The sequence below is a fragment of the Rhinoderma darwinii genome, chromosome 7 (assembly GCF_050947455.1).
Source record: "Rhinoderma darwinii isolate aRhiDar2 chromosome 7, aRhiDar2.hap1, whole genome shotgun sequence".
In the NCBI taxonomy this organism is placed as follows: Eukaryota; Metazoa; Chordata; class Amphibia; order Anura; family Rhinodermatidae; genus Rhinoderma; species Rhinoderma darwinii.
This window is the reverse complement of record NC_134693.1, coordinates 116,293,317-116,306,599: the sequence shown is the minus strand read 5'-3', so window position 1 is coordinate 116,306,599 and position 13,283 is coordinate 116,293,317. Positions and strand designations below refer to the sequence as shown.

General features: G+C 41.5%; 1 protein-coding gene across 3 annotated transcripts in view; it reads left to right on the top strand.

Annotated features, from left to right (window-relative positions):
- The window catches only part of CARD19 (caspase recruitment domain family member 19), a 46,472-nt gene extending 34,381 nt beyond the window's left edge, over window positions 1-12,091 (top strand). For all 3 annotated transcript variants that reach the window (XM_075832370.1, XM_075832371.1, XM_075832372.1), the window contains exons 4-6: window positions 3,124-3,183; window positions 3,484-3,555; window positions 9,377-12,091. In XM_075832370.1, the coding sequence (XP_075688485.1) occupies window positions 3,124-3,183; window positions 3,484-3,555; window positions 9,377-9,492 (248 nt within the window). In that variant the 3' untranslated portion in view covers window positions 9,493-12,091. The remainder of the gene's footprint in view (window positions 1-3,123; window positions 3,184-3,483; window positions 3,556-9,376) is intronic.
- Window positions 12,092-13,283: the final 1,192 nt, after the last annotated feature.

The window sequence follows — 13,283 nt, the reverse complement described above, 5'->3', positions numbered from 1 at the left end:
ACAACACAACGGGGTACTGCAGTGATAACAATTACAACACAATGGGGTACTGCAGTGATGACGGACAACACAATGGGGTACTGCAGTGATAACAATTACAACACAACGGGGTACTGCAGTGATTACGATGACAACACAATGGGGTACTGCAGTGATAATGACAACACAATGGGGTACTGTAGTGATGTTGCTGTGACTTACTGAATTATTTGGGACACTAGTTATTCTTTCAGTGGCTGCTAATACTTTCATGTTCGCTCTATTATTCACCTTTTTAACACCCCATTTAGACTGCATCAGTGTTGTTAGACCTATTTCAATCTTATCCATTATGTTAATATTACCGTATATAAATTTTATTTATTAGGCATTTGTCTGTAAACTAGTTAGGGTTAGAGCACACTGACCCTTTATAATCCTGTTTACAGCTTGGTGGCTACCATTGTTGCCTTGTAGCACTGGGGCTCTGAGTTGAATCCCAACCAGTGACAACATCTGCATGGAGTTGTATGTTCCCCTGGTTTCATTCCACAAATACTAATAGGTACATTTAACGCTGTTTTCCTACAAAATACATGTATCCTCTAGCCCCAGGATAGGGGGATCCAAAGTCCCCTGAACTGCTCCATGAGAATGGAGCACGAGTGCTAATGCTCGGCCAGTACTCCAATTCGGGACACTTTCGGTCCCCCATTCTCCTCATCGCTGGGGGTCCCAGCGGTCGGACCCCCAGTGATTACACATGTATCCCCTGTCTTGTGGATAGAGGATACATGTGTTTGTGGGAAAGCTCCTTTAATTCCAAATTCTTCCAATTTAAATGACCCTAGTGTATATACAGTGAAGGAAATAAGTATTTGATCCCTTGCTGATTTTGTAAGTTTGGCCACTGTCAAAGACATGAACAGTCTAGAATTTTTAGGCTAGGTTAATTTTACCAGTGAGAGATAGATTATATAAAAAAAAAAAAAAGAAAATCACATAGTCAAAATGATATATATTTATTTGCATTGTGCACAGAGAAATAAGTATTTGATCCCCTACCAACCATTAAGAGTTCAGCCTCCTCCAGACCAGTTACACGCTCCAAATCAACTTGGTGCCTGCATTAAAGACAGCTGTCCTAAATGGTCACCTGTATAAAGGACTCCTGTCCACAGACTCAATGAATCAGTCTGACTCTAACCTCTACAACATGGGCAAGACCAAAGAGCTTTCTAAGGATGTCAGGGACAAGATCATAGACCTGCACAAGGCTGGAATGGGCTACAAAACCATAAGTAAGACGCTGGGTGAGAAGGAGACAACTGTTGGTGCAATAGTAAGAAAATGGAAGACATACAAAATGACTGTCAATCGACATCGATCTGGGGCTCCATGCAAAATCTCACCTCGTGGGGTATCCTTGATCCTGAGGAAGGTGAGAGCTCAGCCGAAAACTACACTGGGGGAACTTTTTAATGATCTCAAGGCAGCTGGGACCACAGTCACCAAGAAAACCATTGGTAACACATTACGCTGTAATGGATTAAAATCCTGCAGTGCCTGCAAGGTCCCCCTGCTCAAGAAGGCACATGTACAGGCCTGTCTGAAGTTTGCAAATGAACATCTGGATGATTCTGAGAGTGATTGGGAGAAGGTGCTGTGGTCAGATGAGATTAAAATTGAGCTCTTTGACATTAACTCTACTCGCCGTGTTTGGAGGAAGAGAAATGCTGCCTATGACCCAAAGAACACCGTCCCCACTGTCAAGCATGGAGGTGGAAACATTATTTTTTGGGGGTGTTTCTCTGCTAAGGGCACAGGACTACTTCACCGCATCAATGGGAGAATGGATGGAGCCATGTACCGTCAAATCCTGAGTGACAACCTCCTTCCCTCCACCAGGACATTAAAAATGGCTCGTGGCTGGGTCTTCCAGCACGACAATGACCCGAAACATACAGCCAAGGCAACAAAGGAGTGGCTCAAAAAGAAGCACATTAAGGTCATGGAGTGGCTTAGCCAGTCTCCAGACCTTAATCCCATCGAAAATTTATGGAGGGAGCTGAAGATCAGAGTTGCCAAGCGACAACCTCGAAATCTTAATGATTTACAGATTATCTGCAAAGAGGAGTGGGCCAAAATTCCATCTAACATGTGTGCAAACCTCATCAACTACAAAAAATGTCTGACTGCTGTGCTTGCCAACAAGGGTTTTGCCACCAAGTATTAAGTCTTGTTTGCCAAAGGGATCAAATACTTATTTGTCTGTGCACAATGCAAATAAATATATATAATTTTGACAATGTGATTTTCTTTTTTTTTTTTTTTTATATAATCTATCTCTCACTGGTAAAATTAACCTAGCCTAAAAATTCTAGACTGCTCATGTCTTTGACAATGGGCAAACTTACAAAATCAGCAAGGGATCAAATACTTATTTCCTTCACTGTATATGTGCCTAAGATGAGGAAATTAGATTCACTGTGGAGCAGGGACTGACTATTGTGAGTGAATACATTTTGTTTGTAGGGTTGTGGAGCATGTTAGTGTCTTCTCTGTCTTATCATGGACAGGTTGCAGCATTTTTCTTTTCATTGCGTATTATGTAAAAAAAAACAAAAAAAAACTGCTGTAGATGCAAAACGGTGCAAAATATTTACTCAAAACCAATTACAATTTTTTTTTTCACATAATACATTTGATGCAATAAAAAAAATTCTGCAAAGGTGTCCATAGTCTTTAAGACTGGGTTCACACTGAGTTTTTTGCAGGAGGAAAATCTGCTTCAAAATTACGTTTGGGAAGGGGAGGCACTTTCGGACGTTTTTTGGCACTTTTTCCGATGCGGTTTCCGCGTCAAAAAACTGTGTGAACTCCCCCTAAGACTGGGATACACACGGACTCTGTAGTTCAGCAGCCAGTTTATAAGAATATATGGCATTCAAATATACAAAAAATAACAAGCAGACAACATGGAGCGTAGCTAAACTTATTTGTGCTCACCTTTTGATAAATAATTATATTTTCACAAATTGTCTTCCTTCATTGACAAATTTTCAAGTAGGATAATAACATGGTCTATGTGGTGCACAAACCAAAAAGTTTCCTTCATATTTGGATGTTTCTTTCTTATCACAGATACCTCAGAACTCTTAGAAATCAGTCCACATCAGGAGAAAATGATCCTCAATGACAATGGTAAGTAACTGGTAAGTAACAGGTTACGGAGTCATAACAAATAGGTTAGGTCTTTATACTGTTTCTTGCTAATTGCCTCTATGGGGAACTTGTACTATTTTCATGCTGTGCTTTTAACAAAACCCTAATCTAGATGCGTCCTGCACTATCTGATGTCATTCAAGTCTCATTCATCTCAGCCGATAACGGGGATTTGGGGGCTTCTCATACTCCGTAACGGTGGTGTTCTGAGAGGATGGACCCCCACTCTTATGAATTGTCTAATTTGATATATTCTGCTGCATGTCTTCCCTTTTACAGGGCCGGTCTTCTTCCTGGCATGCTTTAGTGTTGCAGCAGGACTGGCATTTTTTATGTATTATAATAACCCAGGTAAGTGTCTGTAAATCATTAAAAAATTCACAGTTGTAAACCTCAGATTAATTGTGTTATTATAAATGTTTTTTTGTAAATAAAAAAAGTCTACCCCTTCTGTCCCATGTATTGTCTGGCGAGCACGGTTATCTCTGGGAATACTATAGAGTACTACGTTGACTTGCAGTTTAAAGAGGCTCTGTCACCAGATTTTGCAACCCCTATCTGCTATTGCAGCAGATAGGCGCTGCAATGTAGATTACAGTAACGTTTTTATTTTTAAAAAACGAGCATTTTTGGCCAAGTTATGACCATTTTTGTAGTTATGCAAATGAGGCTTGCAAAAGTCCAAGTGGGTGTGTTTAAAAGTACAAGTCCAAGTGGGTGTGTATTATGTGCGTACATCGGGGCGTGTTTACTACTTTTACTAGCTGGGCGCTGTGAAGAGAAGTAACATCCTCTTCTCTTCAGAACGCCCAGCTTCTGACAGTGCAGACCTGTGACGTCACTCACAGGTCCTGCATCGTGACGGCCACATCGGCACCAGAGGCTACAGCTGATTCTGCAGCAGCATCAGCGTTTGCAGGTAAGATCGACTTACCTGCAAACGCTGATGCTGCTGCAGAATCAGCTGTAGCCTCTGGTGCCGATGTGGCCGTCACGATGCAGGACCTGTGAGTGACGTCACAGATCTGCACTGTCACAAGCTGGGCGTTCTGAAGAGAAGAGGATGTTACTTCTCATCAGAGCGCCCAGCTAGTGAAAGTATTAAAAACGCCCCGATGTACGCACATAATACACACCCACTTGGACTTGTACTTTTAAACACACCCACTTGGACTTTTGCAAGCCTCATTTGCATAACTACAAAAATGGTCATAACTTGGCCAAAAATGCTCGTTTTTTTTAAATAAAAACGTTACTGTAATCTACATTGCAGCGCCTATCTGCTGCAATAGCAGATAGGGGTTGCAAAATCTGGTGACAGAGCCTCTTTAACCACCAGATGTATTTTATGGTGCAGGAACCTGGTGCCTACACACTGGGTCCACCTACACATTGCAATCCGTGTAAACCCCAGGACCTTGACACAATAACATAGATATGATCTACAAACACTCACTATAAGGTGTGTCCAATCTGTATCCATTGAAAGTACTGGCTCCGCACTCAGTAAGTACAAAAAGGCCATTGAACAACTAATCTCTGACAGTCACCCAGATAATACATAAAATGTTGGAGAAAGGGCCAAAGAAATCCATCAATTCAACACTTCACAAACATGCCGGATTCTGTTGTGAAGCTTTATGCATGCTAACTGAAAATATTGTTGCGACTAGTCTGAATCATTGGGTTTTGGATTAAAGGTTATAAGGGTATGTGCACACGGCAGCGTCCGATACGGCTGAAAATACGGAGCTGTTTTCAGGAGAAAACGGCTCCGTAATTTCAGACGTAATTGCTCGTCCTTGCATTTTGCGAGGCATCATTGACGGCCGTAATTTAGAGCTGTTCTTCATTGAATTCAATGAAAAACGGCTCAAATTACGTCCAAAGAAGTGTCTTTCACTTCTTTGACGAGGCAGTCCTTTTACGCGTCGTCGTTTGACAGCTGTCAAACGACGATGCGTAAATTACAGGTCGTCGGCACAGTACGTCGGCAAACCCATTTAAATGAATGGGCAATGTTTGCCGACGTATTGGAGCCGTATTTTCAGGCGTAAATCGAGGCATAATACGCCTCGTTTACGCCTGAAAATAGGTCGTGTGAACCCAGCCTTAGACTCACGTAATTGCAGCTGTGTCTGTGAATCTACCAGTGATTGTTCCTTACTTCTGCCCCCCACCCCCCCCCCCCCCCCGCCCCCGTTGCAGAGATATTGCCCCTCTTTATTATACAATATGTACAGTGAAGGAAATAAGTATTTGATCCTTTGCTGATTTTGTAAGTTTGCCCACTGTCAAAGTCATGAACAGTCTAGAATTTTTAGGCTAGGTTAATTTTACCAGTGAGAGATAGATTATATTTAAAAAAAAAAAGAAAATCACATAGTCAAAATTATATATATTTATTTGCATTGTGCACAGAGAAATAAGTATTTGATCCCCTACCAACCATTAAGAGTTCAGCCTCCTCCAGACCAGTTACACGCTCCAAATCAACTTGGTGCCTGCATTAAAGACAGCTGTCCTAAATGGTCACCTGTATAAAAGACTCCTGTCCACAGACTCGATTAATCAGTCTGACTCTAACCTCTATAACATGGGCAAGACCAAAGAGCTTTCTAAGGATGTCAGGGACAAGATCATAGACCTGCACAAGGCTGGAATGGGCTACAAAACCATAAGTAAGACGCTGGGTGAGAAGGAGACAACTGTTGGTGCAATAGTAAGAAAATGGAAGACATACAAAATGACTGTCAATCGACATCGATCTGGGGCTCCATGCAAAATCTCACCTCGTGGGGTATCCTTGATCCTGAGGAAGGTGAGAGCTCAGCCGAAAACTACACGGGGGGAACTTGTTAATGATCTCAAGGCAGCTGGGACCACAGTCACCAAGAAAACCATTGGTAACACATTACGCCGTAATGGATTAAAATCCTGCAGTGCCTGCAAGGTCCCCTTGCTCAAGAAGGCACATGTACAGGCCCGTCTGAAGTTTGCAAATGAATATCTGGATGATTCTGAGAGTGATTGGGAGAAGGTGCTGTGGTCAGATGAGACTAAAATTGAGCTCTTTGGCATTAACTCAACTCGCCGTGTTTGGAGGAAGAGAAATGCTGCCTATGACCCAAAGAACACCGTCCCCACTGTCAAGCATGGAGGTGGAAACATTATGTTTTTGGGGTGTTTCTCTGCTAAGGGCACAGGACTACTTCACCGCATCAATGGGAGAATGGATGGAGCCATGTACCGTCAAATGCTGAGTGACAACCTCCTTCCCTCCACCAGGACATTAAAAATGGCTCGTGGCTGGGTCTTCCAGCACAACAATGACCCGAAACATACAGCCAAGGCAACAAAGGAGTGGCTCAAAAAGAAGCACATTAAGGTCATGGAGTGGCCTAGCCAGTCTCCAGACCTTAATCCCATCGAAAACTTATGGAGGGAGCTGAAGATCCGAGTTGCCAAGCGACAGCCTCGAAATCTTAATGATTTACAGATGATCTGCAAAGAGGAGTGGGCCAAAATTCCATCTAACATGTGTGCAAACCTCATCATCAACTACAAAAAACGTCTGCCTGCTGTGCTTGCCAACAAGGGTTTTTCCACCAAGTATTAAGTCTTGTTTGCCAAAGGGATCAAATATTTATTTCTCTGTGCACAATGCAAATAAATATATATAATTTTGACAATGTGATTTTCTGTTTTTTTTTTTAAAATATAATCTATCTCTCCCTGGTAAAATTAACCTAGCCTAAAAATTCTAGACTGTTCATGTCTTTGACAGTGGGCAAACTTACAAAATCAGCAAGGGATCAAATACTTATTTCCTTCACTGTAAATGAACCACTAGCTAGCCAAGTGGGTTTGGCCGCCAGCAATTCTCCATGAGCAGAGAGCCTTTGACGCTGACCTATCGGCGTGAGGCTGTTTTCTTCAGATGTTCCTAGGCCAGCGTCGTTGCGTGAGTCTCACGCGATGACGCTGGCCTAGGAGTGTCTGGAGGAAACAAGTTCTGCTAGCTCCGCCCATTGAGAATCACTGGAGGCCAAACCCACTTGGCTAGCCAACAGTTAATTTACATATTGTTTAATAAATAAAGAGGGGGCAATATCTCAGCAATGGGGGGGACGCAGAATAAGTAACGAACACCGCTGGACTCAGACACAGCGGCAATTATTTGAGTTTAATAACTCACTGTGTAGGAGCTAGTGACAGGTCCTCTTTAACCCCTTCCCGACATTTTACGTATCCATACGCCAAAGTCGGATAGGGGAAGTATGGAACGGGCTCACGGAGTGAACCCGCTTCATGCGATGCCGGTGTCGGTTGTATGTTACAGCCGACACTTGAGAGTAACGAGCGCGATCCCGCTAGTTTAACTCATTAAATGCCGTGGTCAATAGCGACCACTCCATTTAAATCGTTAGAAAGAGGGGGCGACCCCCTCTAACAGCTCATCGTGCCCCCCGCAATGCAATCGCGGGGTGGCGATGGTTGCTATGGCTGCCTGGGGGCCTAATGAAGGCCCCCAGGTCCGCCATCTTTGTGCTCCTATTAAGCGCTGCCTCCGGCAGGGCTTAATAGTTGCATGTCAGAATCACAAAATACTGCAATCAATTAGTATTGCAGTATATAGTGCAAGCGATCTAACTATCGCTGGTTGAAGTCCCCTAGGGGGACTAATAAAAAAAAAAGTAAACATTTTAAAAAAAAACTTTATTTTACTATGTAAAAAAAAATTAAAAATATTAAGTTAAAAAAACACCCATTTTCCCCCTAGAGCATAGTAAAAAAATAATAATAAATAAACATAATTGGTATCGCCGCGTCCGTAGAAGTCTGAACTATTACAATATATCATTATTTAACCCGCACGATGATTTTCAGGGCAGCCTGATCGCTCGTCCGATCATTGGCCCGTGTAAATGGACCTTTACTCCTTAAGGTTTTTTAATTTTTACTATCCACATTGTACATTTGTGTACGAAAAGAGCTTTACTATCACTAATTATGGTAACCTGTATGGGCACCTTTAGTCCATTATCTGAGTTGGCAATGTACATGTTTATAGATCTTCCTGCAGACAATTATAGCATGTGCAAGTGTTCAGCTCACCCAAAATGTGATTAGACAGGAAAAATCCATCTTGTCCGATGCATTTTCCTCCAACAATGGTATTGTGGGGGGATCTGCCAACCCCTGTAGATTCTAGGTTGTCTAATGTCTATGGGAAGTTTTGATAAATCTGAGCCGGTTCAGGCAACAAGTCAGGGGATCATAATTACTTCATATCACTGTTACGGCTCATGCATACGGTTGTATTACAGCTCCGTTTTGTACGGAATCGTAGTTTGACTCCTATAGAGGTGCATTAGCTTTCTATTGTACCTCCGTATGTCTACAACTTCTAGGGGGAATCTCTCTGTACACAAAAAGTCCTATAGAGTTTTAGGGCAGTGTATGGAGGTCGTACATCTCCGTACTTAGGAGACGCACAGCCTCCGTGCACAGGGCTCTGCTCTGTGCATGAGCCTTTAGAAAAAGGCCATACTTACTGATACAAGGGAAGTTTAAAATTCCAGTAAGCGTCCAGTGGAGACAAGCCACAATGTTTTGTAAGGTTGGGAGCACCTGTGCAAAAGACTAATAAGCAGCCACTCGCACACCTTCTTTTCACCACTCGCACACCTTTTCGCCACCTACATAATACAATTGCACACAGATAAGGCTTCTATGAGATGCCAATTACACGGTTACCTGTAGTGCACCACACTGGTTTATAGCCTATTGGTTACACCCAGACTGTTGAATCAGGCAGAATGCCCAGCACCTTTTAAGTACACAACACAAAGTTACTGACACCCCTATTAACCCCTCCAACGTCATAAAGCCAACTGCTGGGAACTGTTATTTTTAACCTGCCATTGAATCAGTATGATCTGCTCAGGTACTACCCAGAGACTTGTTGGTACAACCAAAACATTCTGACATATACAGATCGTTTCTAGTCCAATTCCTGCATTTATCAGGATGACTGCATGTGCTTACTTGAAAAAAAAAAAAGAAAAAAGTGGCACTGGATTCATGTTACTGAGGTTGTGAAGGTTTATTTTTGTGTTTTAAATTTCTGCCATGGACACCTCAAAGTTGAGAATATGTTTAATTGCAGAGGTGAAGTCATCCGGCTCAGCCAAAAAAGTATTTGGATTTTCTGCCATTGGATTCGGACGACACATCAGAAATATCTTAATATCTTTCCTGGACGACACAGCATTGAGTAACTGAAAACCTCAACCTCCAAGTGATGATGTACTTAAAACAATCTGCTATGCACTAATCTTACATATACTTTTACCAAAGAATGTTATTTATCCACGGTGTTCTTAGGTCTCCATGTAAAGGAAAGACAAGTATATTGTGGTGGAGTTATATTTTGTATGGAATTTTCCAAAAATATTGCCGTCCAAAGTTTTCTCAGCTTATTGTGGACCAAAGGCCAGTAGAGACCATTACGGGAACTTTGGTAAATTTACTGTTTCTTCTATCTACATATGAACTAAACACCTAAGTGCTAAAGATGGGTCATGCTCCGTTATTTTAATTTTTTTTTAAAGTATTTGGAAGCTCATAAGTCTTCACGTTAACAAATTGTTCCTTTTAGTTTTAGAAAATAGTTTTATCGTTATTTTTATATCACTTGACTTCAGGGCCGTTCCACATTTTGTGGATTTATTAAATGCTCAGAACAGTCTGAATTATTCATATATTGCAAGTTTAATGCTTTAAATTTAAGTCTGTTTTTTTATGTTCTAAATATTTTAAACTGGATTTGCTTTTTTCTTATTGGGGGTTAGAATTTATTTTGTAATTTTAAACTGCCTTAAGGCATGAAAAGTTTGTTTGGCGTACCATGTTTGCAGCATGGATATAATAGGTCATAACACCTAGTGCCGGCCCCCGCAGAGCTTGTACACTGAATGGATAAACAGGCAATATTACATTGCCCTTGAAGAGACCACTACCCATATTAAATGCTCCAAACAGAAGGAAAAGTAGAAATGGCTTATTTTCAAGATATTTAAATATAAAATGGTGTACCATATGGTAACCAATCGGGTTTGATCATGTAGGAACAATAACTCTTTTTTTGGTGGCTTTTTGAGTAAGGCTACACAGCAGCTTAAAATCGCATGCAGATGGCATGAAAATCAGTCGAATCCGATTGTTCCCTATGGTGAAAGAATTGCATACGACTTCTTAGCCGAAATCTCTCGCATTTGTAGATTTTATCTAATAATAGCAGAGATACAAGACTGACCATAAAGTGCTAAATAATAAATGGTATCTTCTTTATTGCATATGTACCCTACGTGTCGTATATAGGCTATGCTAGATCTCTCCCTCCAAAAGGTAGTAAAAAATGTTGATGGACTAGGTTTCTCATGGTCACTGTGTAAATGTCATTTTAAAAGGGAATCCTACCCAAAATGTATGTTTTGATATCCCATAGAGACAGGTTTGTAGATCACATTCAGGATCTTTACAGTTTTGATTTCCAAAACTTTAGAGTACCCAAACCGCATTGACACTACTCAGAGATTTTCATTGATGAAACTCTCTGACACACTATTAGGGTATGTTCGTTCACACGCTTAACAAAAAATGTCTAAAAATACGGAGCTGTTTTCAAGGGAAAACCGCTCCTGATTTTCAGACTTTTTTTTTTTAGCAACTCGTGTTTTTCACGGCCGTTTTTGGAGCAGTTTTTCTATTGAGTCAATGAAAAACGGCTCAAGAAGTGACATGCACTTTTTCACGGGCGTTTTTTTACGTGGCCGTTTTTCAAAATGGCCGCGTAAAAAACGACCCCGTTCTGCTTCCAATTTAAAATCGGCCATTTTTCGGCCCGAAAAACAGCTGAAAATAAGCCGCGTGAACATACCCTTACAAGCACCCCAGTATTTCTTTGAACTGCCCTTTGTTTAGAATCTCGTGTCAGAGATAACTTAAATCTTCTTTCCCAGACATCTACTATCCAGGAATTGGTGGGTTGTCCTCATTCATGTTAGATCGTCGGCGGACATCAGATACGTATAGCCAGCTTAATGCACTCAGGGCACTGTATTTGTCTCTACCCAATTTGCACAGGAAAATTGAATGACATCATAGACTCACAATAGACCATTCTCTACCCAAGCATTGGCATATCTGATCTCTCTGGTAACAGTTGACCTCCCACGTGTGTGCCCAGTCTCATGTGCAGTTGAAGCTAGTCATTTTAACAGTATTCATCTCCCTTCGGACAAGCTTAGGTGAAATCCCACAATTCACTCAGGTGAATTGTATGATTTCGATTCTCTCTGGATTCTCAATGATTGCAGCTATGGATAACTGTTCACATCATGTAGGTAATGTAAAGGCTATTTAGTATTTGCAACTCACTAATGGCTCCTTTGGGCAGGGGAGGGAAATTTCAAATTCACTAGCACTGCCCTCCAGGAGCCCTTGGTAGAATAGTATCAGAAGCCTTGCAGTTTTTATTATAATTATACGTCTGCCTAAAAAGTAACCAATTCAGAAAACATTATAGTTGGTTATGCAAAAAGCCACTGCACTAATTACTCTTCACTACCACGTATCCAAAAAAGAGTAATACGGTTCAGGACAGGCAGTCTCTCCGGCATTCTCAGTGTATTCAGTGCTCTGGAGCGGATATCAGTTTGCGGTGCTTGCAGTGCTCTTATTTTGTTGTGTCATTTTATAACCTTCTTAAATGCATGGAGAGATATTGTATTATACTTGTATTGACTTTCCATGAACTGCAGCTATATATAATATATATGTATTATTTTTCTATATTAAAGATTTTGCTTACTTAATTGTATGATTGATTTATTTTTTATATGATGATAATTTCACTTAATCTATACCCACACCGATCAACCATAACATTAAAAACCCTGAGCGGTGAAGTGAATGACGTTGATCATCTCATTACAATGGCGCCTCTCAAGGGGTGGAATATATTATGCAGCGAGTGTCCAGTGAGTTCTTGGAAGTTAATGTGTCAAAGTCATGGTCGTCCAAAGTTCATTGAAGTGCGTGGAGAGCGCACAGTCTAGTCCGATTGAGATAGAAAAGACCCTACTAGCTGGCAGGGATGTGTAATTCAAATAGACAGATGCAATGTGCTTGAGCACAGATGTCCCAATTTCCCAGCTACTACTTGAATAGTGGCATTAAATAAAACATAACTTTTAATATTGAACTTTAGAATTGAAGTGCCACGAGAAAACGGTAAACGTACAACATTGAATTAGAATAAAAATATACTGAGTCGGTTAGCGTGGTATTGGAGATGTGAGAGGTATTCACATCCCATGGACGTAATGGGGCTCGTATGTACGGCAGCTGCAGACTGCCTAAAGAGCCTGTGTCCTCCGTAAGATAGAGCGCAAAAGCTAAACAGCGACTGAGTTAGATTTAAAAGAGCACTAGCCCCCCCCGACATGTTTCACTGCTGAGCAGCGTCTTCAGGGGATGATTCGGGGCTATTACCGGCGCGTGCAGAAAATGCTTCCTGTTATAGTAGGGGAAACACCCATCGTGGGGTGCGTCATCCCCAGTGATAGCCAATAGGATTCACAGAGAGGGACGAGCCCTCATACTGTGTGATTGGCATGTCGGCTAACCTATGTAGTGAGGCTGCCGTTCATCCAGGCACAAGCTGTTTCCAGCGCATGCGCACTGTGGTGAAATCGGGTGATAATGTTTTTTCCCCCTTTCTACTGAAGGTAGGGACGGCGGTCATTATGTGGTGTCCGCAAATGCTGGGCAGAACACCACATGTGCAGATATATAACTTAGTGGCATAAAGACATGGTTTGCCACACTACATTTAGATGTAATCCTGATGTTCATAGTCTCGATGGGGAAGATGAGACTAAATCAAGACAGTAAGTTAGATAGGATAGCATATATAAAAGGAAGCAAAAACGTTATGATCTATGTTGTACTGTGAGGCTATTTTATAGCTCCTAAAGGTGAGGCTGCAGTAATAAGTTAACTGTATATAC